This window comes from Puntigrus tetrazona, chromosome 13 (genome assembly GCF_018831695.1).
Source record: "Puntigrus tetrazona isolate hp1 chromosome 13, ASM1883169v1, whole genome shotgun sequence".
NCBI classification, from domain to species: Eukaryota; Metazoa; Chordata; class Actinopteri; order Cypriniformes; family Cyprinidae; genus Puntigrus; species Puntigrus tetrazona.
In genome coordinates this window covers 14157865-14184685 of record NC_056711.1, presented here as the reverse complement: position 1 = coordinate 14184685, position 26821 = coordinate 14157865, and the positions used below count along the sequence as shown (strand labels likewise).

At 40.0% G+C, this 26821-nt stretch overlaps 5 protein-coding genes across 10 annotated transcripts in view; all 5 read left to right on the top strand.

The window, feature by feature from the left end:
- The first annotated feature begins 192 nt into the window (after positions 1–192).
- Positions 193–6536, top strand: lgals3a (lectin, galactoside binding soluble 3a). Of its 2 annotated transcripts, XM_043255292.1 has the most exons (6): positions 193–359; positions 607–624; positions 1220–1888; positions 4531–4619; positions 4704–4860; positions 5800–6536. In XM_043255292.1, the coding sequence occupies exons 2-6, from the start codon at positions 610–612 to the stop codon at positions 5953–5955; spliced, it is 1086 nt and encodes a 361-aa protein (XP_043111227.1). In that variant the 5' UTR covers positions 193–359; positions 607–609; the 3' UTR covers positions 5956–6536. The 2 variants fall into 2 exon arrangements, with proteins under 2 accessions (XP_043111227.1, XP_043111228.1); XM_043255293.1 differs by lacking the exons at positions 4531–4619; positions 4704–4860; positions 5800–6536 and adding an exon at positions 2168–2327 and having other exon boundaries at positions 200–359.
- Positions 6537–7811: 1275 nt separating this feature from the next.
- On the top strand, positions 7812–12049 carry LOC122356234 (synaptojanin 2 binding protein). Its single transcript, XM_043254764.1, has 4 exons — positions 7812–7977; positions 9163–9299; positions 10570–10665; positions 10763–12049. The coding sequence occupies exons 1-4, from the start codon at positions 7914–7916 to the stop codon at positions 10931–10933; spliced, it is 468 nt and encodes a 155-aa protein (XP_043110699.1). The 5' UTR covers positions 7812–7913; the 3' UTR covers positions 10934–12049.
- A 781-nt stretch (positions 12050–12830) lies between these two features.
- LOC122356233 (deubiquitinase DESI2) lies at positions 12831–19952 on the top strand. The gene is made up of 5 exons (XM_043254763.1): positions 12831–15109; positions 16004–16076; positions 17274–17367; positions 17441–17582; positions 17696–19952. Exons 1-5 carry the CDS (start codon positions 15071–15073, stop codon positions 17942–17944), a joined length of 597 nt encoding a protein of 198 aa, XP_043110698.1. The 5' UTR covers positions 12831–15070; the 3' UTR covers positions 17945–19952.
- A 319-nt stretch (positions 19953–20271) lies between these two features.
- On the top strand, positions 20272–24025 carry srsf5a (serine and arginine rich splicing factor 5a). The gene is made up of 8 exons (XM_043254762.1): positions 20272–20387; positions 21002–21150; positions 21239–21309; positions 21507–21620; positions 21698–21767; positions 22902–22975; positions 23066–23173; positions 23364–24025. Exons 2-8 carry the CDS (start codon positions 21025–21027, stop codon positions 23578–23580), a joined length of 780 nt encoding a protein of 259 aa, XP_043110697.1. The 5' UTR covers positions 20272–20387; positions 21002–21024; the 3' UTR covers positions 23581–24025.
- Positions 24026–25519: 1494 nt separating this feature from the next.
- pacs2 (phosphofurin acidic cluster sorting protein 2) overlaps positions 25520–26821 on the top strand; it is a 29773-nt gene continuing 28471 nt past the window's right edge. For 3 of the 5 annotated variants that reach the window (XM_043254758.1, XM_043254755.1, XM_043254757.1), the window contains exon 1: positions 25521–25945. In XM_043254758.1, the coding sequence (XP_043110693.1) occupies positions 25827–25945 (119 nt within the window). In that variant the 5' untranslated portion in view covers positions 25521–25826. Of the gene's footprint in view, positions 25946–26821 lie in introns of all 5 variants that reach the window. The other 2 variants (XM_043254756.1, XM_043254754.1) reach the window with 1 other exon arrangement.

Here is a 26821-nt window from a genome sequence, read left to right as displayed (position 1 = left end):
TAAGCCCAGAGATGAAAACGCCCCCTTCGTCACAGCAACCCCGCGCATGCGCAGTTTAGCCGGCCCAGCCCTCAGAGGTCACGCCCATCGGGGAGCGTGCGCGTGCATAGCGCTCATATCTGATCTATAAACACAGTAGATTGTTCCGTTCCTTTAACTACAGTAGTTAATGTGTCATCCATATTATTTGGCGTTCACAATGTTTTCAAACACGCCGTTGAAAGCCCTCAGTGTTCCACTTATCACCTCACTTCCTGTATAGAGTTTAGTAATTCTGACTTTCGGATCTTTTCGGGCGACGGGACCTGGTGCTGCTCTGAACCCCTGATCCTCGGACCGCAGGCCCTGATCCAGTCGAGGTGCTGGTGACCACAAAACCGCTTACATTTCACTCAAATGCGCATGTATAGCTCTACACAGATTAGTCTATGTAGAGTTGGAATGCCCGGTTTAAGATTACATTTTAAAGTATAACTTAAATAGTTGCCAGTGTGTGTTTGATACAGGGATGCTAACGTCGCGCTCTGTTAGCGTCCGTGTAAGTAGTACAATCTGAATTGTGTACAACTGCATATCAATAAGTGTCACTGTTTGTATCTGTTTTAGGCCATGGCTGACTTTTCGGTAAGTGTTTTCTAAAAAATAATCTTGCTCAGTACTTAGTTTTTATTACTTGAGGCTTTATTCTCTCTTCTGTAAGACATTTTGTGTTCTTTTATCCACGTTACCAGCAGTAGAAATTACTAATGGCAGACCCGGTTATTTAAATCTCTCATCAGTTTAGTTGATATATTATATATTTTCGGGGCATATATTCAATAATTAAATGAAAAATACTAGAGAAATACCCGAATATCTAGTGTATAATATACGTTGAGACCAGCATAAAACCACTAGCGAAAAAGTTTATGCATTCTTTTACAATTTAATTTGATAAATATTTGTATTTTTTAATATTGAATAATTTAATTATATTAATAAATTCTAATATTTAATTATAAAATCATTTATTTAACATCATAGTGTAAATTTTCTGTTTACAGGTTTAATTTTGTTTTCAATCTCATTTTTTTTAAACTGGTTTCAGACTTTTGGACCCCACTGTTTGACCTAGTTAGTCTTTGGCTTTGCAATCATAATAGCAGACCAAAAGTCTCTTTGATAGAAATCTCAGGTAGTGTTTTATGTGCTGTGATTTTTCTGCATTCTCTTTTTGTAGCTTGCTGACGCAATCTCAGATGATGTTTCTAGTGAAGCATCGAAAACCAAACACACCAATCCATCAGCTCCTGGAAATGGGGCTCCGCCTCCCACTAACCCTGGCTGGCCTGGTGCGGCCCCTGGTGGCCCTCATTTCCCACCCTCAGGAGGCCCCGCTCAACCAACAGCACCTGGCTTCCCTCAGACTGGGCCGTCTGCCCCCGGTCCATTTCCACCTGGCCCAGGAGCCCCAGGCCAGTTTCCCGGAGCCCCTGCTGCCCCGGGTGGATACCCTCCAGGACCGGGTGTACCTGGACAGTTCCCCTCCAACCCTGGAGCTCCAGGACAGTTCCCCTCAATGCCAGGCCAGTTCCCACCTGGCGGTGCACCCGTGCCATACCACGTTCCTGGACAGTTCCCCTCCCCACCTGGGGCTCCACAGGGCCCGTATCCAAATGTGCCTTACCCACCGGGTCCATCTGGGCCTGGCATGTATGGCCCAGGAGGCCCTGGTGCCTTTCCACCAGATGGAGGCCCTGGATATGGAGGAGGAATGTTTCCCCCAGTACCACCAGGAGCATGGGGTGCCCCCGGAGGGGGCTTCCTTCCTCAACCTGGCCCACCAGGAGGCTTTGGTCCAGGGCCGATGGGACCATACGGAGGACCTGCAGCTCCAGGTGGAATGCTGGTGAGCAATTATGATTGTTCAGATAGGCCTATATAGAGATTTTGCATGCTCATAAGTGTATACGATGGGCTTGTCTGGTGATGGCTCTGCTTTGATCTGGTGAAGTTTGTTTTGAGAGTGTCGGTGACATAAGCATTGCTTTCAGGGATGTAGGTTTGGCTCTTGAGGTCTGGGATGCTCCTTCTCTGGTGTCATTCTGCTGGATCACAATAAATCTGCAGTTCTTAATCTCATGAACATCTTGTATAGATCTCAAAAGCTCCTCTTCTTGTTTTTCAGCCACCACATAGACCACCATATTTTTGAGAGCAATGAACAGCTCAGCCAATCACAGAAGGAGGACAGCACCTCAGCCATCACAAAGACCAGAGTTAGCATCCAATCAGAGCTCAAAGTTCTGGTCACTGAGCACATAGTTCATGCTGATATATCACATATTACCATATCACCCTTGCAAACAAATGCACATATTTAATGTAGCTGAGCTACCTAATATCTGCACAGATCATACATGATTATTAATATTATACATTTTTAAAGTTCATTGTTAAAAGTTCATCGTTTTAATGATGTTATTGCTTGAAAAAAAAACAATAAATAATGCACTTTGTGGTCATACAGATGAAATTAATATTATTGTAATTAAAGTTTTTTTTTTTTTATGGGCTCAATTTATTTATCAACATCAGCTTTTGTCTGAAATTGTCGGTAATGCTGAGTGGTTGGCATTGTTGTCCACGTACAGTGACATTCTGTATGGTCTTTATTAATCATTATGAGTACTGAAACCTATGACAATCAATTTATTTTGCTTTCCATGATCATATATAAACGTTTTAATAATCACACTACTTTTCATAAGTTTGGGGTTGGTCTCTTTGCTCACGAAGGCTGCATTTGTTTGATCAAAAATGCTGAAAAAACAGTATATTGTGAAACATTGTTTGAAGTTTAAATCAAAAGTTTCAATATACTTTGTGTAATTTATTACCGTAATGACTAAGCAGAATTTTTAGCCGCCATTACTTTCTTCAGTGTCACACGATACTTCAGAAATCATTCATTTGCTGCTCAAGATATATTTGTCATTATCAATATTGCAAACCGTTGTCCTGTTTAATATTTTTGTGAAAACCGTAATACATTTTTGCATTCTGCAATAAAAAGTTCAAAAGAACAAAATGAAAGTCTCCTGTAACAAATTGAATTGCTGTCACTTACTGATCCCAAACCTTTAAACGATAGTATGTATAAATATTCATAATATACAAATGTGTCCTGAACTTGAATGTTTTATAGGTTATTTTAACAAATTTGCTCAAAAAACGTGTGTTTGAGCATAGCAGACTTTCACTGAGGAGAGTCGTGAGTCAGTGGGTGGGGTTTGGAATCAGGGATTGGCCGTTTAAGAGATTTATCACAGTGTTGCCACAGCAAAGTTGTTTATAAACTAGGTGATGTCATCAGTTAGATTTCCTTCTTTTGCGGTTTGTCATGTGATCTGTGACGTGACATTAACTGGAACAGGACAAAGAGAAAGGGCATGTGTGTTTGGGTCTTCGCTGTTTATTACACATAGGGTTTTGTGGCGTTTCTCTTCGAATATTTGTTCAGTTCGAGCTGGAAAATATTCTTTCGAATTGAAAGGGCCTGTTTAATGTCAGGAAGGGACTGAAATGTTTTTTTTTTGCACACTGTGGAAAAGCCAGAGATGGAATTTTGTGATGGTGAATGGAGGAAACTCAGAGACATCATGGGAAAATTTATTAACGGACGGTGGAGTCTCTACGCTTCATGTACGCTCAGATGATAATAATGAATATATTTTTGCTCTATAATTCTTTAATGAAGGTTTGGGTTCAGTGAAAATGTGTTTTATTTTGCAAAGCTCTGACAAACTGATCAAACGTGAATAAAATAATATTTATATAATGCTTCATATCACACTTTCCTCAAAAATATTACGCAGCAGTGATGATAAAATGATTAAATGTTTTTTGATCACTAAATCAGCAAATTAGAATGATTTCTGAGGTATCACGGGACACTGCAGACTGGAGTAATTATGCTAAAAATTCAGCTTTGTCATCTCAGGAATAAATAGCATTTTAAAATAAATCAAATTAGAAATAAAGTTAGTTCAAATTGTAATAACTTTTCATATATTTTTTCAATGTTGTATTTTCTCCAACCTCACAGTTTTATTTTATTTTTAATCGTATAAATGCTATCTTCGAGTAAAAGTGTTTAATGTTTAAATATTTCCAAAAAAAAATACTGACCCCAAACATTTGAATGGTAGCGTATTTGAAAGAAAGGGTTAATTTCAAATGATCTTTTCAGGTGTAGCTGTTTGCAAAGATGTTATATTTGCAGGTAGGGGTGCAAAATCTATACCATATTGGTTATTTGTGAATATTTGATTTTCATTTTATAGTATCAGTTACTATCAGTTGCTACTATTAAACATGATTGATATTTATAAAGTTGTTGGTATCATATTGTACATCTCCATTTTATTACCACAATATGCAGGATCAAGGATCAAATATGGATTCTGGAGGCTAATTTTTACATCAGTGTAGACACCTCTTGCAAGTGTTTAAGAACTCCAATAACTTATGTGTATGTGTGTGTTTTAGCCATTGCCGTACGATCTTCCGCTGCATGCTGGGATAATGCCCCGCCTCGTGATTACTATAGTGGGCGAACCAGTACCAGGAGGAAACAGGTAAAAAAAAAAAAAATACAAGCGAACAAGATGCAGCATTTCTTCTGCCTGTCCAAAGCAAACTCTCACTTCTCTTTTTTTCAGGTTCCACATAGATTTTGTGAGGGGGCATGACGTGGTTTTCCATTTCAACCCTCGTTTCCATGAGAACACCATCGTACGGAACACACAGTTTGGGGGCTGCTGGGGTCCGGAAGAGAGGGAGGGAGGCTTTCCCTTTGTGCAGGGCAGACAGTTTGAGGTACAGCATTCTGACTGACCCGTAGAGAAGAAACTTAAAGGAATAGTACACCCAAAAATGAAAATTCTGTCATTATTGCAAACCTGTACGAATTTCTTTCCTCTGTTTAACACAAAAGAAGATATTTTGAAGCATGTGAGTAACCAAACAGTTTCTGGTCATCATTGACCTGTTTTTCCCCTGTGGAATTAAGTAGAATAGATAATAATAACCAGTAATTTATTCACCCTCGGGCCATCCCAGATGTAGACGAGTTTGTTTGTTTGTTTTGTTGGGACGGATTTGATGAAATTTAGCATTGAATCTGCAGCGAATGGGTGCCGTCAGAACAAAAGTTCAAACTGCTTATGAAAATATCAGAATCATACAGTCCAGCAGTTGCCTTGTTTGTGATAAACAAATCCATCACAAGACTTTAAGGCCCGGTTTCAGTCATGGCTTAGCCTGAGCCAGGATTAGGCCATAGTTCAATTAGGACATTTGAGTCATTTTTAAAACGTGCCTTAGAAAAATAATTTTAAATCAGAGGGAAAAACTTGCAGACCAAAAACAAATATGTTGGTGGATTTTGAAGTGATACAGAGGATGGACTTGTTTATTGAAGAAAGCATTGTTACGAAGTATGCACTTGCATTTTACCCAGAAGCGCTGGTTTAAAGTTAAAGGGTTACACCACCCCAAAATTTCTTTATTAATCACTTATCCTCATGTCATTCCAAATCTGCCACATAATGAAAACATAAGTATCTTCACAGCTACATAACGTTACGTTTGAACCACTGATGGCAGATGGAGTATTCTGACGATGTCTTTCATAATTTCCTTCTCTACATCTTGAATGGCCTGGGTGTATTTTCAACTGATTTTCATTTTAGGTCAACTGTTCCTTTAAACCTTATTGGATCGATTTGAGCTTTCACAATGTGTTTGTGTGCGCAGCTGAAGATCCTGGTGGAGACGGACGGGTTTAAGGTGGCCGTGGACGGCGTTCATCTGCTGGAGTTTGAGCACAGAACAGGCGGGATGGAGGACGTCAATCGCCTGCACATAGAGGGAGACCTCGTGCTGTTCAGCGTGGCCCCCAACATGATCTAAATCAAAGGGGCGCGGGAGCAATTTGACAATGTTGAGGAGACACATTAAGTCATTGGTCCTTGAAAAGTATAGATTATCTTCAAAAAAGTGGGACGAATAGAAATTCCTAAAAGAAGATGTATCCGTTATCTTCGTCTCAGTTGCAAATTAGTTTCAAATATATGATCTAAACAAATGAAATTAGAAAGAAAGTTTTTGGCCGCCCCTCTGAAGTACCATAACTTTCTGTTTTTCCTCATTCTGTCACCCGTCAGAATGCATTATGCTAGTTAACCTTTTGCATGTTTTGTTAAAACGAAACGTATACTGTTCCAAACACGCCTATGGTATGACCTTCAGTATTAGCATGGTATAGTAAGTACCAAGACCCATGAGGGGTCATAAACTCGAATTCAGGAAACTGCGGCCCAGAGCTGTGACACTGTGCTGAATTACTTCAGATCTAAATGGCTGAATATTATTTTATTTGGTATGGGTTTTGGAAAATGTTCATTATTTTGAATAAAACCATAGTAATGAAATCATTGTGGAGATAAGTGAATAATTATGTCTGAATAAATGCTGTATTACCCCGATCAAAATGTGCTTGGTTATATTATAATCTGCATGTCGACCTGCATGTTTAACATAACGTTTTAAAGACACATTTAACTTGATACTATAAGTATGCGCTTACACTATGTCATACAATTGTGCCTTTGTCGCGTATGATTTGTATCTGTTTGTTAGAATTAGCTTCTGAATTCGTTAATATTTATTACCAGCATTTCACGTTTGCATTTATACATTTAAAAAGGCAACCTTCATCTTACATTTGCCTTCGTACTGACTGACAATTTGCTGAACCGTTACATCTTTGTGCAACGAGCTGTCAAGAAAGCATGCATGGATGCGTACTATTAAGGATAAAACGTATAACTGAGTCACAGAGAGTGTGATTATATTTATTTAACTCACCACTTGTTGACCGATATGGTCACTTTTGATCTGATCATGTTTTTTTTTTTATACCAACCCTGCGTCCTCATATGAGGGCATTATATTTTAGTGAATTTCTCTGAGAGTATACATGTCAGTTTTCTGGATGTCCTGTATAGAGCATATGTAGGGCTTTTCAGAGATAACAAATGATGTTGGACCAAGACTTCCTTTCTTATTGGTCTTCCAAAATGTCCAAAATTTATATGGAAATATGATAATATTTTGTAATTATCATTTAAATCTGTTAAATAAATTTTTCGTGTCGTAAATCAACCTCTCGGGAAAATCTTGTGGGGTTTCAAATCTAAATATGACTTTCTGTTACGGAACATAATGTTGATTTCATGCATGTCCTCACGTGAAGGACACCGGGACTAAAAGCATTTTTATTATGCATTTTGGGAGAAAGAAAGAAATGCTTTCAAACAAACTTGTGCAACATGGCCTAGCGAAAGTACTTAATAGCTACAATAAAAAAAAAAACCTTAAAGGCCTGGTTTCACAGCCATGGCTTAGACTAAGCCAAGATTGGGCCATATTTAAGCAATTTTTATTACATGCCTTAGAAAAGAAATATTACTGATGTGCATCTTGAGACGAAACAAAGGCACTGATGCTTTAAGATAAATCAGTGCAAGTTTCTTTCAGTTTAAACAGCTCAGACAGACTTAGTATGGGACTATGCTACTTTTCTGTGGGACCGGGGGAAAAGTATTAAGTATTTGAGCAGAACAGAACAAATTTTACAAATAAAACCTGCTGGGAATGTACGACTTGACTGTGTAATAGTTTAAAACAAGTATTTTTAAGCAGGGCATCTTGTCCTCGCCGCAGTGCGCAGTGTTCCGGTGGTGTCCGGTAGGGGGCGGTGTCGGGCGAGCACGTATCCCGGCAGCATTAGAAGAAGCAGGCGGAGTTCCGCACGCTTTAGGAGGGTTTTAGCTGTTCGGGAATAAAAGTGAAACTTTTCCGACATCATGAACGGATCCGCACACAACGCGCCGAGCGTTGAAGAAATAACGCTGAAAAGAGGCTCGGCTGGTAAGTTTGGCTCACTTCGACTTCCCCTGCTACGTTGGAGCTGTTCAAACAAGAGTTCATCCCCGGCGGTTCGGTTCTGTCGGGTCGGCCCGCTCCCGCAAGAAACGCTGACATAACTAGCGCCGTGATCCTGAAGTGATAATCCGGTCCCGAATGTGCTCTGAAAACGACCGGATCGGGATTATTCAGAGGCGTTTGTGTTGTTATGAAAGCGAAAGTTCAGTTGAGATCAGAACCTGCAGAATACGCCGTCAGCATTATGGACCGACGTTTAAAAACGGACACGTCTCTGACAGATTCAAGCACACTACATTTGGCCACATCGAAGTTTTTCGGGAGTATTGGGTCTGGTTCGGGTCTGTTAGGTCGGTTTCTGAGAGCTGAGAATCTCGGCTGCTTGTTGACTTTGAATAAACTGTTATGTAATGCGTTGGTGCGTGACCTCCGCGGGGTCATGTGCCGGACAGCTTTGATAGCCCTGGACGTTGACTTGTGATTTAAACACTATGACTGTAAAACAGTAGCGGAGACAAACACATCATCAACACAATGGCTCAAATTAATATGTTTAAATAATACCAGACCAGCTCCCATAGACAATCAAATTGTCAGTGTTGGAAAGAAAATGTCCTGTTTTTAATCCCCTGTAAAGTAAATTATTTTTAGACTCTTGTACTGATATAGTATTTATCATGTACAATATAATGCAATTTTTTAATGTCATGCTATTCATGATTACATTTTTTTGTCAATAATATATATGCAATTGTGGTGGATTCATGCATGTAAATGTTGGAGTGAAAAACTGTAAATAACTGCATCATTAAGGCGTTTTAACTTATAACCGTCCCTGCTGGCCAGAATTTTCTCTTGTGATTCAGACGAGATGACTAATCTCTTACATTACACATCAATTAGGCCTAAATCATAAGTAAATCTCAGCTTTTGCGGTAGACATGAAATGTTGTCCTGCAAGGATTGCATTTGACAGTGATATTGTGAAATAAGACCCTTCTCTCTTAAGGTGTTATGTCTGTTTGGGATGATGTCTGTTTCTTGCCCCTTCCTTGTTTCATCTTCAGATATCACATTAAGGCCATCTGAACATATTTCAGGCTCAGTTTAATCATGTAAGCAGTTCAAACACGTGCTGTGTGTGTGTAACATCCTCTCTGTCTCTGTCAGGTCTGGGGTTTAATATAGTAGGTGGAGTGGACCAGCAATATATTATGAATGACAGTGGAATCTATGTGGCAAAAATCAAAGAAAACGGAGCAGCTGCACTGGATGGACGTCTGCGGGAGGGAGACAAAATTCTTGCGGTAAAATCACTGTGATTTGCTCTACATAGTTAACAAATCGTACACTACTAATATTTAAAGCTTGACAAGCTCGCTACTTAACTGTGAATCAATACTGCCGCTTCACTGTATACCAGCGCAACGGCACATGAGGGATTTATTGTAAATCAATGTTCGACGTAATCGTGCGGACGACCCTATTCACCTTAAATGCAGATCTTTGGAATAATGATGCTACAGCATTGCACATTTTGTGTTATGTTTTGTTGCCAGAACCAAAGTGGGTACATTTTTTTTTTATTATGACCGGCTCTCTTAAATTCCGGAGCTCAGCCCCGAGAAGTAAATTTTGGGCAAGTTGGAAAATTTATAAGCGAACAGATCTATTGCACATTCAAAGGAAAGCCTTTGGCTTGAGTTGCAGAAGGCATTGGATAACATTAGTGTTGGAATTATATTGACACTATGCAGATGCCTTTGGCAAAGGAGCACTGGTATGTGGACAAACCGAACATTAAGTTAAAAGTGAATAAAAGTGTGCCGCTCACTTCATCTGCATGTTTTATGAAATGAAATCATTTTCAGAAGGCATTTTTGTGTATCATTTTTTTTTAATAATAATTAAATGCTGTTTATTCCTGAGTTGTCAATGCAGATTTTTTTTCAGCAGCTATTTTCCAGGAATATTACTTCAAAAATAATTTGAATATGCTGATTTGCTGCTGATATTTTTTTAATGAATAGTAACATCTTTGCTGTCTCTTTTCAACAAATTGATTAGCCATTGTTGGCAAAAAAAACAACAGCTTACCAACCCCAAATGTATAAACAAAATAGTGTATCTACAAAATATGTGATCCTGGACCACAAAAGCAGTCATAAGAAGCATGAGTCTATTTGTAGCAATAGCCAAAAATGCACTGTATAGGTCAAAATTATAGATTTTTGTTATATGTCAAAAATCATGAAAAGTATATTTCCTTCTGTAAAAAATGCTTTATTTGGATAAATTTAAAGGCGATTTTCTCAGTTTTTTTTTTATTATTTATTTTTTTCTCAAATAGCTGTATTTCAGCTTAATATTGTCCGATCCTAACAAATCATACATAAATAGAAAGCTTATTCAGCAGTTGGATGATGTACAAATCTCAATTTCGTATGACTTGTTTTGTGGTCCAGGGTTGCATAAATATAAAGGAAGTAGTAATAATAATAATAATAATACATTTTAAAATGAATAGTGTACATTTCATTGGTTTGTTTTGGTTTTGTTTGGGGGTTTTTCTTGTAGATAAATGGCCAGAAGTTGGACAATCTGTCCCACGGTTCAGCAGTGGAGCTGTTTCGGTCTGCAGGGGAAGATGTGCATCTTCGCGTACAGCAGCGAGTAAGTGCTGCAGGCTCTGGCGATCGTAATGTTGACGACGTCTCTGAGAATCGTCAGTAAATTAACCCTCTTCTCTGACGTGTGTTTATGTCCGCAGCCTATCATGCAGAACGGCCCCACCAGCTCTCGTGCCGATGGAGAATCTTCATCTGCTTTCGGCACATGGACAATGTATACTGTAGCTGTCCTGGCAGTAATAACAGCAGCAGGTTTCATTGCTTACAAACGCTTTCAGTTGCACCCCCGGGGGTCCCGGGGCCCATTTTAACCCATCACATGATCACATGACATTTTATAGACTAAATCTCTTTTTTTTCTTTTTGATTTGAACCATTTCTGCTGAGGGCCCAAACATTAACAGGGAGCGAAAATGGAAGCCAGTTAATGTTAGCAGAATGCGCAGATTTTCTTTAATTGTTTCTACCGTGTTATGACCACACACTTGTAGCTATAACAGGTTTTCACAATTCATTTGGTGATAATCATTGGCGCTTAACCAGAATACCCAGCATGCCTAATGACATTGCATGGTGGAATAAGGGGACAGGTATGATGAGCACAGTGTTTGGATCAAGAGCTGCAGAAATCTCCATAATCTGATTTAGACAGAGGCAGGAGACAGAGGCTGAGGTGGAACTGTGTTTCCGGGCAGAAGACAGACCCACAGAGAAGTGATTTTTCTCATCTTGTACCTCTGGAGCGCTGGAATGAGCCCGAGGTGTGCCATTCGATTTTTTTTTTTTTTTTTTTGAGGTCTTCTCAGGTACCTGCTTGTGCAAGAGTAAGTTTGAAAGCGTGCATGACGTGAATGGAGTAAACTTTTTCTCATTTTTAATGCTATAATTTCTCGCTCATCCAAGTTCAGACATGCAGGATGCATTTCCGTGGCTGCAGTAGTGATGGGGGAAGTGAAGACTTGAAGAAGAATTGTTTATTTGCCATCAGGGCTTGGCCTTGTATTTGCTCTTCCTCCCTCGAGGGGGAAAAAACTAGAGGTGGCACTTGTTAGAATTCACAATCAAAATGAAAATTGAATATTATTGGTATTGTATATGGCTTGGAATCGCCTCGTCTCGTACACTGAAGGGTTTATGCACCTCTTTCAACTTGTGCCTTGCCACATTGAGTTGCTGGTCTCAGTGCTGCTCCCTGTCTGCAATTTTAGGAGCGGCAGCTTTTGCTGTTTCTGTAATATCTGTTCTGAACTTGACAAATGTGTCTGTTATCATAGCGGTTCTTCTCCAGCTCTGTATGGATGAAACCTCGTGTAAAGTCTTCATGAAATGCTCATTCACATAAAAATAATGTTACCGTTCACATGCATTGTGCTTCTCGGTGTTTGAAATGTGTATATAATAAAAACGATTCAAATGGCTCAAAAGAATATGGTGACACTTCATCTATGAGTGCTTTTTACATTTAAGTTATTCAAGGGGAAATTAATTAATAATAATGTTTATGAACTTTACAGTAAATTGATACTTGCTATTGCTAAAAATTTTAAGGTTCGGAGTGATACAAAAATTTATCAAATTGTATTTATTTGGTGGCTGGTATATTTGACTTATGATATTTGTGTCATAAGTGTAGATTTTAAATGTGTTTTAATATATTTACGATAGAAAGTTTACAAATTATCTTCATGGAGCATGTTCTTAATGTTACTTAATTACAATAAATACATTTTAGCTACAAATATACCCCAGCAACTTAACATCGGTTTTGTGGTCCAGGGTCACACACACAACAAATATATATATATATATATATATATATATATATACACATATACATACATACATACATACATACAGTATAAAATGTATATTTATACATAAAAAGACGTGTGTACTTAAGAATGTAGACATGGTCAATCAAACTGAGTACCAGAATGGGGAAGAAAATTGATTTAAGTTACTTTTAATGTGGCATGGTTGTCGGTTAGGGATGGGTGAAGTGCAGAGAATTCTCTATCTCTGTCCAGTTCGGATGATTGACTCGGGATAACACACTGTCTGTGTGAGTGGATGAACCGCTGCTGTCTCGCTGTCTGCTGTCTAAGAGCGGAAGCAGATGCCTTTGACAAATGAGTACTGGTATGCGCATGTTTGTGTGTGTGTCTATGTCGGTGTGTGTATTAGTCCTCCTCATCAGGATCAATAAACTCAGAGGCAGCATTGGCTGAATGCACTTAAAGTAGGAGAGAGAAACAAAAGAGAATGATAATGCAGTACTTCCTCTGGAGTCTAATATCACATTACAGCACATGGCTGAGGCAGAAAGGATGGTGGCATCAGCATGATTAATGATACAGGCTATTTACAATAAACATTTGGGTTATTTACAACATTTAAAACAAAGGCTGGGGATTCAGTATAGGATGTTTACAACCATTTTGAGATAAGGACTTATATAAAATATACTGAGTCACGGATAATCAGTACGTACAAAATGACAGGTAAAGACTCTTTAATGTTGCTTTTCTGCATGGCTAAAATACGCCTCCTTTAAGAAAAGAGCTAGAGCAGTGAAAATTTTTATTTCCACCATCAGGGAAATAATTACGAATTTCCAAATCAACATTGAATGTAATAAAACTGCATGGAAGAGGACGTGTGTCTGTATCATACTAATGCATGGCGAGAAGGAGAGTTTGAGTGGCCAAAGACTCTCCAAGGCCCACAACTAGAGCATTGCATTAGTCAGAAAATGTGTTTTTTTTGTCAAACACACATACATCGCCACATGTTGTTTGGGGGAGTTTCAAGAATGATTATTCTAGCTCATCCAAAAACAAACTTAAACACTGTAAAGGATGATGCACTGTTAACTTAGTTTGATCAGGTTTTTATAACTTTCTGTTACTTGAGGCATTGCGATTCAGTAAACTTAACTGCTTTGTGTTTAATAAAAAAGTCCAATATGCGCACTGTTTCAGCTTACAATACAAATATTAATATGACAAGTTCTCACATTCGAATGCAAGCTCTCGAGTTTTGTAACAGAAAAACCTTCATACTTTACTTTTATACACTGTTTTATACACTGTTAATTTTATTTATATATTCCCCTAATGTGTAATGAAAACAAACACTGTTTCAGTCTTTCTATTTTAAAATGTCCAAATTTCTTTTCTTTTCAAACCATTTCTTAAATTTACTATCATTTTCTGAGAAAAAAAAGCTGATTTGAAAGTAATGTTTCTCCAGTGTTTAGCCTACTGCTTTGTTACACACGTTATATGTGTAGTTATATATTTTATGTGTTAGGAAATGAACATTTGTGCATTCTTTTTACGTCTGAAACTATGTTTAGCTACAGTTTATGTTTGTCGGTGATGTCAAGCATATTTTTCGTAAGCACGGTAAACATAATGGAATTAGATGTACGTCTCAAATGATCCTGGAACTATGAATAATGTTCACACGCGAAGTTTAGCTCTCGGCGTGGAGCAGAACCGTGTTCTTTGTAGATCGGAATAACGCATCGCCCCCGCCCCGATATAACGCTCGGCGCGGATGGAGGGGGATGCTGGACGCGCTGCGTACCGATCATGATGATGATGATGATGTAATAATCGCACGCTCCGCTGGTTCTAGTGCACACTAGAATCCTCACGCTCGCGACCCGGCCAGAGTGATGTCATCATCGGTACCGTGAACCGTGCTTAGGAATTTTCACCCCGCGAACGTGCTGCTCAGCGCGGCCTCCATGAAGACAAACCCCGGGACTGCGGCGCTGATGGCTGTTGCGGACGGGACTGCAGCAAGCTCCCTTCAGCATCGCGGCTGCGACCCCTGCGCTCCGACAAGCGGCAAAGCCCGGGCGACCGAAACGCGCGCGAGAGCGTTCTATACGGAATATCTGTCGTCTTAACGGGGATTCAAACTCCTCGTGTGACTGACAGCCGGTCGTTGAGCATCACCGATCGTCTGCGCCCTTTTGGGACTTTTTTTGGTTAGTGTCTACCCTTGAAAATCGGTGAGATCCGTCTTACTCGGTGCCTGTGCTCTCTCCCCCTCGCGCTTACCGGAGACTGTCCGCTCGCTGCGCACCCGGAGGCCACAAGTGCCTGTTTTTCTCCCGCTAGATTCACCATTGATGGAAACTGATGCCCTGTTGCCTTCCCTCGTCCGTTTCTACCTCTGCAGCCGTTGTTTCTCCTTTAGTAACGCGACTAGGCCCCCGAGTCCAGTTAAACATCTCAAATGATGACTCTTTGATGGATAAAATGACAAGAGCGGATCATTTGTATTGTGTTTTGGTCTTTTGGATGTCGGCGTAGCGACTTTGCTGTGTGTGTGTGTAATCTTCTGGATCCGACACCCAGGTGCGCGAGGAGGGCAGCTGTCTCGAGAGCAATAAACGCCCGTTATTTTAAGGGACCGCGCGCGCTCCTCTCAGGATGGCAAATGAACCCGTTATTCTTAATGTGTATGACATGGTAAGCTCATTAAACATTTGGTCTTTCGTGCTTCACATCGGCTACCGCCAGCCTCTCTCCTTCTGTCTCTAATTTTGTGCAATTTTGCATGCAACAGCTAATGTTAAGATGAACTAGCGATGCATCGATGAATACTTTAATTTTGTGCTGGTCACAGTGTAGTGATAAAGAGTCTGGGCCACTGACACAGAGGTTTCATTTTGAAAGCAAGACTACAAACCTACTTTACCTAGGCGTAATCTCACAGCAGTATTGATGCGAGAGTCCAGAGCCGAGATGAGAGCGGGTGTGATTCTCCTCCAGTGCTGGAGGAGGCGCTGCCATCCCATATATATATATATATATATATATATATATATATATATATATATATATATATATATACGTTTTTAGCTTTTTTATTACATAGCCTACTGTTTTTCACCAATGCACTAAAATCATGTCTGTAAATGACTGTAAATTATAAGCCATATAATCTCAAGAAATGTACGTAATAAGTGTTTATCAATTTATTTTACATTTATGTTAAATCAGAAAGGGTTGGATATGCTAGTATTTTTTTACTGTGTATGTTAAATCGTGTTCTGCATGTTCTATTATTCATGAAGGGCAGCTGGTGCACTTTTTTGGCCTCACACAGACACGTTTTCTCTGAATATTCACCCCTCCCCTCCACTTTAAGGCTTATATTGTGTAGTGTGTGTCAGGGTTGTAAAGCATGCATTGATTTTCCTGCCTTATAGCAAACAGAATGCTATATATATATATATATATATATATATATATATATATATATATATATATATATATATATATATATATATATATATATATATTAAATTACAATTAAAATATGATTATATGAAAATCTCTTTCTCCCTTTTGCTCTTTTAGTACTGGATAAATGAATACACCTCCACTCTGGGTATTGGAGTCTTCCACTCAGGAATAGAGATTTATGGCAGAGGTACAGTGAATAATTAACCTTTTGCTGTTATTAAATTATTTCATGTTTTTTTCCCTATCAAACTCTAGACTTCAACTGAGACCATGGTCCGATTTGCAAAGAACTTGAAAAAGGCTGTGTCAGCTACAGTTAGTAGACGTGGTAGTTGTTAGACGTTTTGCCTAAATATTTTAAGTTTTGTATAAAAAAAAATCTTATGATAAAATGAGAGTAAAAACAGTTGGATTAGCAACTGATTATGAATGATGATTATAGCCACGTTTAAAGGGGTTCACCTTCAGTTGCTGGTCCCCATTGACTTCCATAGTACTGTATACTATGTAAGTAAATGGGGACCAACTGAAGGTAAACTATCGCTTTAAGTAAGGTGATACACCATATGAAATAACTATTCTTGCTTGTTGCTGTACGTTTTTATTCGTTCAACTCAATCTCTGTATCAACCTTATGCAGTCTGAGCCTTGTCACTAGCAATTAAATGCATTATGCACCCTGTGCAAGATTTGCAAAAGGCTTGACTTCACCTACAAGTGGCAGTGGAGTGTTTTCTGGGTCTGTAGTGATGGAACACAACAGAAAAAGAAACGCACGGTAAGCAAATTAGCAGGGCCTCTGATCTGAGTCATAAAACGAAGAGAGCATGCTGTCTTTTTAAACAGTTTCTTTCTTTTTTTATCCTTTCACACACAGCGCTCAGCAGCATTGATACAGAGCAGATGTAGGCAGCTCTAAAGACTAAACCGTGGTTCACTGGGATTTTTACAGCGCTTTAGCTTCTCACTTATAGAGTGCTGCAGGAAAAACATATTTTTGTAGGTCAAAGCCCAGAAACAAGTTAGAATTCCAGTTCACTCTTGCAAACACAAACCTATTTTTGTAGGTGTAAAGTTCATTAATAGATATTTATTCATCCTTTAGCTTTTCACATCAGGCCATGGTATTTACACATTTAAAGAAATTAAGAAATTGTTCTGATAGACTGTCTCTGTATATCAGGAATTCAACTGTCAAATAACAAATAACTTTTATAAGTAATTCTGCAGATATTCTTAAGTCGGTGTGAAACAAAAATCTTTTAATTCCTATGGTGATGTATATCTGAGTAAAAAAGCTTCACAAATGACAATTTCTAGCCATTATACCTAAGAAACGCATCTTTATACCTTGTTCTAATGTTTGTTGTTTTGTTCTCTGTAGAGTTTGCATATGGCGGCCATCCATATCCCTTCAGTGGCATTTTTGAAATCAACCCTGGAAATGCCTCAGAACTGGGGGAGACTTTCAAATTCAAGTGAGTTTTTCACATATGCACACATATTTAAACCACAAAAAAACACAACTCACAAATTGTGTTTCTTCTCTAGAGAGGCTATAGCTCTGGGTACAACAGACTTTGCAGAGGAGGACATTGATAAAATAATGGAGGAGCTGGGAAAGGAGTTCAAGGGGAACGCCTACCACCTGATGCACAAAAACTGCAACCATTTTTCTTCTTCGCTGTCTGAGGTCAGTATGTTCCCCATACGCCTTTTTTGATAGGACTAGGCTGCATGCAACCTCTCTAGCTTGTGACATTCTGCTTTTACAAATCAATTTATTCTCTCAATTTCTCTCTCTAGTTGCTGTGTGGTAGAGAGATCCCACGCTGGGTCAATCGGTTGGCGTATTTCAGCTCCTGTATTCCATTTCTGCAGAGTTGTCTGCCTAAAGAGTGGCTCACACCCGCAGCGCTCCAGAGCCATATCAGCATGGGCCTTCGGAAGGAGAACACACACTCACACACACACGATTCCAGTGATGACGAGCCGTCGTCTGCTACGGAGGCGGCCGCTGGAACATCACACAGCTGCAGGCACACACGCGTGTGATATTGCATATATACTTACATGCAGTATTACACTAATTTGAACACACACACACACACACACACACACAAACACACTCCAACCTCTGATCCTGCTGCTACAGCGCCTCCTGCTGGACTGGATGAACACCAGACCTCAAGGCCTCACTAAATGAGGAAATCAAAGTCATGTTTTTCAGTAGAGCCTACAGGGATTTAAAAACCTTGCAATGGTACTCTTCAAGTTTTAGAATTGTTTAATTTTTACTAAGATTTTAGGGAAATGAAAACAGTGTTTGCCATTTAGTGTTCTCTCTCTTATAAGTGCATAGGACAATATGAATGATGGGCGATCATAATGGACTGCCCCCTGCTGGTGTGTGACAACACTACAGGCCCCTTCCTCATAAATCCTAAACTTTTTTTCTTTTAATCTCATCTGGATGTTTTCCAGATTTAGCCGAGTTTGCTGTGTATTAAAATATTTTGTGATGGAATAAGCTTGTCATCTGAAGAAGAACTTACATTCCTAACCTTATTTTTTTCCTCAGTGACTTTAGTAATATTAATCTGATTTAATTAGATGATGTCTAACTAATGTCATCTTTGGTTTACACTTATTTAATTTTAGCTCTCTTTTTATATTGTAGTTTGCGAGGTTTGCAATGAATTTACACTAAAAAGGGCCAACGACACCACGTGTCTCACACACAATGACAGCAGTTGGAAATTGCAGCCTTATAACTGTAAGCCATTGATATGCTGGACTCAACTGAAACAAAAGACCCCTGTTGTTCAGGCATTGAGGACACAAAGGGGCCATTTGAGAGGGTGGTGTTGATGGGGTGGGTGGGAACGTGTGGGTGGGGTCTGCACATCAGGTCTGGTATCAGTACTGTACAACAGTGTTGTGATTGAATGCAATGTCTGAGTGATTAAGAGAAAGAGAGTGCAAAGGTGTTAATGGTCATTTCTCTTGACTTTAATAATTGTGGTTTCTGGTTTTTAAAAGTGCTGACTGAAAGGAATAATGTTCTTGTTAAAATGAGTCATCCACAACTCACTCATATATTTTTACCCTGGCTTTCAGTCTGGAGTAGTCAACGGTAGTTGCCAGAAGTCAGAGCGAGATTTCACAAACAAAAAAAAAACAGTATGATAGTCACAGACCCTTTTTTACGAGTGTGATCCCATCAGAGGCTCAGACATGTTTGAGTGGCATTCGGCATGTATACTCAGTCGTTTAGTGTAGGATGCTCAGATTTTCTCTGTAACCATTTAGAAAGTGTGTAATGAAAGCGTATAATGCCTGTTGTTTTAAAATCTGTTCAGATTCTGAAATGTATTCCAGCCTCAACAGTACTTTAAGGCCACACCAAAAAGTATTTTCAGTCGTCAGGCAATAGTCCTTAGTGAAGGTAGACACCATATCTAATTAAAATAACTTATGGTCCTATGGCAATTTTCATGTTTTACACAATTTTTTTTATTAGAAAAGCATATTTTTAGTATTTTGTCTGTTGGATCAACAGCAAAGTTACCAATATTTCAGTGTGTCTATTCGTTAAATATTAAATATGGTGTATACCCCGACTACGGTCCATATCAAAGTAAATAATGCATCTCTCAGTGTTATTTTGACCTTCTATACCATTTTGCCTCTAGAAGCCCATCTTCTCTTCTGTCTCTCAGGATGGCATGGTATTGTAGATGGCAACACAGGTGTTTCATGAGTCAAATCTATAGGAAATATGTTTTTGGTGACATATTTATAAAATTTTATATTTGCGATATGATTACTGTTATTTTGTCAAAGTTATTACCAACATGTAGAGCCTAATTCTTATAATGCTGTTTTTGTTTAATTTAATCGGAGGCCACAACTGAGATTTTTTACTAGTTCAGCGAAGCCCCGTTTTGTAGGCATCACCCACTGATGCCATTTCTAGCCTCGATTAGTACGTCTTGTTTTGATGTGATGGACAAATTTCAGACATTTACAGATGAATAGAGAATAAAGAAATTAAAACTTTTTTTTTTAATTTTCCCGGAATATCATTGCTGTCACGGGTTGGAGAGGGACACGGTCGTTTCTTTTAACACTGATTAAATTAATTCACCCCTAATACCAAGAGTATTCTCGTGCGACTCCTGATAAGATCAGCACAAAACATAACTAAGTTAGATCATGTGACCAAACTGGATCAATCCAGTTCCAACTGTGTAAACCGAGCTCAAATGATAAAGTATTAAGTCTAGTAATAAAAAGCATTCCAACACTTTATTCTACAAAATAACGCATTTTAAATAATTATATAAGAAATCGTGAAATAACCTTTTTCAACATGTTTACGTACGCGCGCGCGCCATTACCCTCCCCCTTGCGCGTGAACACGCATATAAATACTTTTGCGCGCGGCCGAGTTCCCCAGTCTCGAGGCGAACGCCATTTTGTCCTGTAAGCTGAGGTGAGAAGATGAAGCTGAATTCGTAAAAATAGACTTCCTTTTACACGTGTTGTTAGTTTAGTATTGTATTTAAACTCTGTTAATTTGAAATGGCTTAATTTTACCGGTAATTTATCAATTTTTGTGGTTTAACATCGAGTGCGTTTATCTGCGCGTGCTGACTAGGCCTCGACCCCACGCTTGTTCCAGTCGTGGTATATTTTCGCAGAACGGACTTAAATTAAATTTTGTTCAAATTGTTGTAACTCAAAGGTTACTTACTCGTGGTTCATAACGACGAATGTTTTTTGGCATTGTTGAAGGGTGTATATATATTGCTATGGTCATCCTCGATTTAGTGGTTTTGCGAGGTCCAACAGGCGGTAACGTTAGATGTTTTTGTTTTACATTTACGTGAAAGACTCGTGTGTTGCCGAAAACCACGTTATTCTAATTTCACCAGTGTTTTGCATGTTCAATAATGCTTTACGTGGACTAGACTGGATAAATGATTACCCGGTGTTATACCGTGTGTGAGCAGCAGGCGCACAGATGACTTTACTTGCAGTTCAAAGTACATGTTTGCTAGACTGCTTAACAGTATAACATTAACGGTGTTTTCGCTCTCTCCTTAGATTTCCCTGAGTCTTATATCACCATGAGTGGATGTCGTGTATTCATCGGCCGTCTGAGCCCTCATGCTCGTGAAAGAGACGTGGAGAAGTTCTTTAAAGGCTACGGACGCATTCGGGAGATTAACCTGAAAAACGGGTTTGGCTTCGTGGTGAGTATTGATGGTTTCTTTAGGGTCTTGTGTGTGAGGTGATTGTGGAAGCTATATCTCACTGCCCCCTGCTGTCTGATTTTCGCAGGAGTTTGATGACCACAGGGACGCTGATGATGCAGTGTATGAGCTGAATGGAAAAGAGCTGTGCAGTGAGAGGTGAGACTAAATCCAGGGCTACTTGCACATTTTGACGTGAAAACAGATTTGTTAGAGTAAACAGACTCGTGCTAATACTGCAGCATTTAGCATTTATTGCATTGAATACAAACAACTGATGCATATACTCACATTTACATCACAATACGCAGCTTGGATTGTTACAATGGCTTTGATGGTTTTTCTCTTAACCCCAGGGTGACCATTGAACATGCTCGCTCTCGCCGTGGAAGAGGCGGTGGCCCAGGAATGGGAGGACGTTTCTCTCCACGATTTGGAGGATATCGTAAATCCCGCAGTGGGGGTTCCAGGTATGGAAGAGTTGCGAGAGCAGTCATGTCATTTGTTACGATTATAATTCAAATGAATGAACTTCTGCCCTTCTCAGGTATGGACCACCCGTGCGAACGGAGCACAGAATCATTGTAGAGAATCTCTCCTCTCGCATCAGCTGGCAGGTGAGCGTCCCAAGCTGTAGCAGCAGAGCGGCGTAGCAGCCTTCTGTTGTAGCAATTCATCATCCCTGCACTACTTTTGCATTTGACATCTGTACAAACACACAATTATCTTTTATTACTGTTAAACTGGAAGTTTTTTTTCCTCTTCACCTCAGCCAAACCTTACATAAGTAAAAATGATGATTTTAATGTTGAAAGGTTCTCTAACCCAGACCCATGTTTTTCAAACCTTTTCTTTAACAGCTGTGCTCTGGTATTCTTTAATTGGAGTTGCATGCACAGCCTCCGAGGTGCATAGCGCCCTCCCCTGGTTGTGTTCTGAATAGTGTCCCTCTGGTGCCTCACCCGACACGCAGTGTCTGCCGGTCTAAGTCTTGGCTGGGTCCGTAGCGCCAGACAGAGCCGTAGCACAGGATAGCCTTAGAGGAGCTGGGTAGCCGCTCTCTGGAGGGTCTGTGATGTCAGATCTGCTCCACCCCCCCCGATCTGCTGTTTGGGTCTTATTCTGTTGGTGCTGAAGCGGGGAGGGGTGCAGGGTTTTGGCCCCTCCCCCATCCTCTCTCTCTGGTGGGGTCCGTTCTTACGGAGGCCGGATGGGTCGAGTCCGAGGTCGTTTTAACGCTTCATTGCTTCCGTTTGCTATTTGGACAAGTGGCTCTTTGCTAATGCCTTCTGTGGTTTGGAACGGTAAGTAGCTCATCACACTGGATAGTCACACGGTAAAGAGGGTTCTGTCATTTTAAATCTGGAGTTAGTTGTAAAAGGAGAAAGACTGCCGGTAGGAAGTTTTGAGACTTGCACAAAATCTAATTAACAAAAATGAGAACCTGTTCTCAGGAGCTAGCTGTAGTCAGGCGTGTCTCCATCTGAGGGCTTTGCTACCTGCTGTTTTACACAATCTAAATGAGATTTGTGTTGCCGAAAACGCTTCGGTAGTTTTATAACTGGGACAAACATCCGGTAAGATGACATCTGTTGAGGGAGCTTTCTACAGGTGCGTCAGTGCACACTTTAGAGCAGATGCCGCAGAATGCAGTGTGTACTTAATGTGTGGGTGCCAAAGTGCAGTGTGTGACTCTTGGGTTTTGGGTTCTCTGAAAACATGTCATTAAGTGCTTTCTATGCTTTCTGCAGGATCTGAAGGACTTGATGAGGAAGGTGGGAGAAGTGACCTTTGTGGATGCACACAGGACCAAGAAGAATGAGGGGTAAGATCTTGAGCGTGCATGCATGCAAAAGGCTGCTCTGACTACACGGGTTACATGGTTGTTAAAGAGTTGTCCTATAATGTTTTACAGAGTTGTGGAGTTTGCTTCACACAGTGATATGAAGAATGCCATTGAGAAGCTGGATGGAACAGATCTGAATGGACGGAAACTCAAGTTGTACGAGGATCGCAAGAGGGAGTACGTACAAGACAATCAAACATGACTTTAATTTGCGAAGCTCTTTCTTTAGGTCTTATGAATTCATACCACAATTTTAAGCTTTAAGGCCTTAAAACTAACTCAAAGCAGAAAGTTGACTAATGTTCTTGCATGCATGTTAATGTTCGTATAACTGGACACAATCATAACCGGTTTGTTCTCTCTACAGTCGTAGTAGAAGCCGTTCCCGCAGCAGGAGCAGCTCCCGCTCCCGATCGCCTAGTCGGAGTCGCACCCCTGAGCGTGGAAGCAAGCGCTCTCGCAGTCGGTCAATCAGTCGCACCCCAGAGAAGAAGAGTACCAGCAACCGGTCTCCTTCCCGATCTCCATCTCCCCCGAGGAAACAGAGCCGCTCTCGATCTCCTTCTGCAGAGAGTCAGCACTGAAACTGTGTGTTTGTGTGCGCGTGTGTGGATAGTTGACTTTTTTTTTTGTTTTTTTATATATAAATCCTTCACTTATTAATGTGGCATGTCATTGTGCTACTTTAGTGTAAATTACTTACTGTGAGTTGAATGTATGTGTGTGTGTATGAAGCTGTTTTGATTTCTTATGCCGAGGAACTGGGTGGGTTTAAATGATATCGAAATGGGTTAAGACTAGAGGTTTTTTTTTTTTTTTTTTTTTTTTTTTTTTTTTTCCCACCACACAATGTCTTGTTTTTGTATTTTTATTTGATCAATATCAATCCTGGAGTACTTCTGTAGAGAAATGTACATGGCTTTTGTTTCTCAAACTCGCCTGTTAATTTTTGTTTGAGTCTTTATGGTAATTCAACAGAAGGTTATACCTGTATATACACTCTGGAATAAAGTTTATTGGTATTTGGCAGTTGTTTGTCTTTATCTTGGTATTTCTTCTGCCCTCAGATGTGCTTGATTAGTGTGCATTGGCTAGAAACAAAGCCCTGTGTTTACCTTAATATTGCTTCTGGTTTGATTCTAAAACTTATTTAATCGTATGTTAATTTACATTTATCAATTTAAAGGATTTAAGCTCAGGCCGCTAGGTGGTGCTGCTTCATAGTTTGTGAAGAAGTCGAATCAGGCTTGTGCAGTTTGAGTTAACAAGATCACATTTAAATTTACTCTTAGACTGCTTTAAAGTGAATTATTTAAACTTTGATTTCTAAGTGTATATCAACTGGAACAAATTGTAGTGGACTCAAACAATAAGTGGCTGCATTTCTCTGAGAACAATTTTCATGTAGGGCCTCAACGTACACAGCGCAGAAACCCGGGAGTTATTGATTCAGTCAATACGGAATGAGGAGCACACTTACAGCCTGTATTTTATAAATTGAACTCTTTCTCTGAGGAACCTGGCAACCGCATATTGAGAAGTATGAATGGGAAGCGAAATTATAATATCTGCAGTGTCCAAGGACAAAACACCCTCCATGAATCTACTGGTCCTTTATTCTTTTCGCTCATAAAACTAGTGTCCTCTGCGCACTGCGACGCTCTCGTCCTCAAGGGCAAACAGATAACATCAAACTGCAAACAAACAGAAGTGTTTTGAGATCAGATGGCTTAGAGCAATTTGTGCCGTACTGAGAAAATGTTGTTTAAAACACACACACATGCACAAAATGGCGTAGAAAAGTTGGAGTATATTTCATTACTATAAATACAAGTGGGACAGCTTGTCCTTTTGCTCTTTCAATAACCGGTTGTCATCGGCAGTCTCTGCAGCGTGTTATACACAAACAAAAAGGCATACTTTTATACATAAAAAACACTAGTAGTAATAATAATAAACTAATAGAACTGGATTTTCACCAGCTGATGTAAAATGTAATTATTTTAATAAATATTATAAATTATTGTTTTTTTTTTACAATTGTAATATTTTGTTTCTTTTTTTGGAGGGGAGGACAAAGAAGCATATTATATTGTATTATATTATATTCCGTTATATTACAATTACAGAATGCTACTGTTATGATAATAGTGAAACTAGATATGTCTAGGATACTAGATATTGGAATGGCAATCTCATATAATTTAATGGCAGTATATTTCAAAAATATATATATATGACAAAATAAAACTGCCTCCTATGTTAACATCCATTATTGCTATATCATATATATATATTATATCTTGACTAACTTTATTGTGAAGTAGATTCGATAAATACTCCATGCTTGCTTTTGTTGCGCAATTCTAGTATGCTTAAGTCTAACTGTCCAGTACTCGCAAGTAATCTAATATTAATGATTGTACTGTATTGTGATACTGTACAATAACAGCATGACGTAAATCCTCGTTTATAAACAGCGCTAGGTACTTTCACTACAGTCGTCCCGTTATTTACTGGCCATCCCGAGTGTGCGAGAGCGCAGATGCGCCAGTCGCTGGAACGACCCGGGGGTCACGTGACTTCCTGCGGCGAGCGGCTGCTGCAGTTTCTTGTCGCGAGCGCTCGGTGCACGGTGTGGAAACTCCGATCCACAGCGGCATGAAGCTGCGCGCAGACGCCGCACGAGAATCGCTGCGCCACCCGTGAACGACAGCCAGGCTCCGTAGAGCAGCGGATTAACGGCGGGGAGGATTTAGTCGCAGCGCGTTCGTGAGGGAGAAGTTTGCTCACTGTGTCTGTGGAGGTGAACGGGACACCAGCAGCGAGCATGGCGGAGAGAAGTGGCCGGTTAAGCTTCCCCGGGAGCGGGGCGCTAAACAGACCGGTGCCTATGAACCTCTTCGCCACCTGGGAGATAGACGGCTCTTCTCCTAACTGCATCCCCAGGTGAGAGTCGCGCGAGATCGGTGGACCCAGGTAGGCTGTTTGTGCGCGAGCGGGCGGGCGCGCGGGCAGGTGCACGGCGACAGGGAGTGGTGTGTGTGGCTGTGTGAGACGGAGAAAGGGTGTGTGAACTAGTTAGACTATCATTGTGGTGCACTGATGCGCATGATTGGACCGGTGTCAGCATCGGATCACGGTGGCACAAATCCAGTGATGTTCTGCTGATTTAGTAACGTTTTTCTGTCAATCACCTTTAAGTGCTAATATGTTACCCGTTTTGTCTTTGATCACTACAGTGGGTGTTTTGGAGTTGATTATTATTATTACTACAAAATAATTTCCGTTATGCTTCCGTTATGCTCTGACAGTTCTGTTCTGACAGCGAACACAAACAAACTCTTTGGCCTTTGTGACGTAAGGGTCCTGTCCTCGCGCCGTGAGGTGGCACGCGCGGTTTGTTATGAATCGGTTTCGCCGGTGTCGCGCAAAATAACCCAGTGGGTCTGACTAGATGCGCTGCCACCGGAACGTAACGTTCTGACCCAGTGTTTCAGAGACTGCTTCTCTTATTTGCTCTCATGAGTCATCAAAGTGTTCTCTTTCTTTCTTTCTTTCTTTCTTTTCTAAGCCTCACGTTAGATCAAACCAGAGAAGCCACTAATAAAACGGGCTTGACTGGCACTTGTATGTGTGCTGGCATGCAGGTTGTTTTTGTTTCTGTCTTGTATGATAGTTATGATGAACTAGGGGTGGTGTTCGCAAGTGACTATAAAAGACAGTTTATCCATGAAAGAGAATTCTGCCTGTAATTATACACTCTCCTCACTTACAGGAGAAATGATAAAGGCTGTCATTTTTTTAAAGGCAGTTGCAAATAAC

Bases quoted from the DNA above. Each gene is read 5' to 3' on its own strand.
- lgals3a (XM_043255292.1), top strand. The intron at 1,889-4,530 runs GTGAGCAATTAT...TGTGTGTTTTAG, and splicing joins CAGCTCCAGGTGGAATGCTG to CCATTGCCGTACGATCTTCC. The intron at 4,861-5,799 runs GTACAGCATTCT...TTGTGTGCGCAG, and splicing joins TGCAGGGCAGACAGTTTGAG to CTGAAGATCCTGGTGGAGAC.
- LOC122356234 (XM_043254764.1), top strand. From the start codon at position 7,914: ATGAACGGATCCGCACACAACGCGCCGAGCGTTGAAGAAATAACGCTG. The intron at 7,978-9,162 runs GTAAGTTTGGCT...TGTCTCTGTCAG, and splicing joins GCTGAAAAGAGGCTCGGCTG to GTCTGGGGTTTAATATAGTA. The intron at 10,666-10,762 runs GTAAGTGCTGCA...TTATGTCCGCAG, and splicing joins ATCTTCGCGTACAGCAGCGA to CCTATCATGCAGAACGGCCC.
- LOC122356233 (XM_043254763.1), top strand. From the start codon at position 15,071: ATGGCAAATGAACCCGTTATTCTTAATGTGTATGACATG. The intron at 15,110-16,003 runs GTAAGCTCATTA...TTGCTCTTTTAG, and splicing joins TTCTTAATGTGTATGACATG to TACTGGATAAATGAATACAC. The intron at 17,583-17,695 runs GTCAGTATGTTC...TTCTCTCTCTAG, and splicing joins TTTCTTCTTCGCTGTCTGAG to TTGCTGTGTGGTAGAGAGAT.
- srsf5a (XM_043254762.1), top strand. From the start codon at position 21,025: ATGAGTGGATGTCGTGTATTCATCGGCCGTCTGAGCCCTCATGCTCGT. The intron at 21,768-22,901 runs GTGAGCGTCCCA...TGCTTTCTGCAG, and splicing joins CCTCTCGCATCAGCTGGCAG to GATCTGAAGGACTTGATGAG. The intron at 22,976-23,065 runs GTAAGATCTTGA...AATGTTTTACAG, and splicing joins AGGACCAAGAAGAATGAGGG to AGTTGTGGAGTTTGCTTCAC.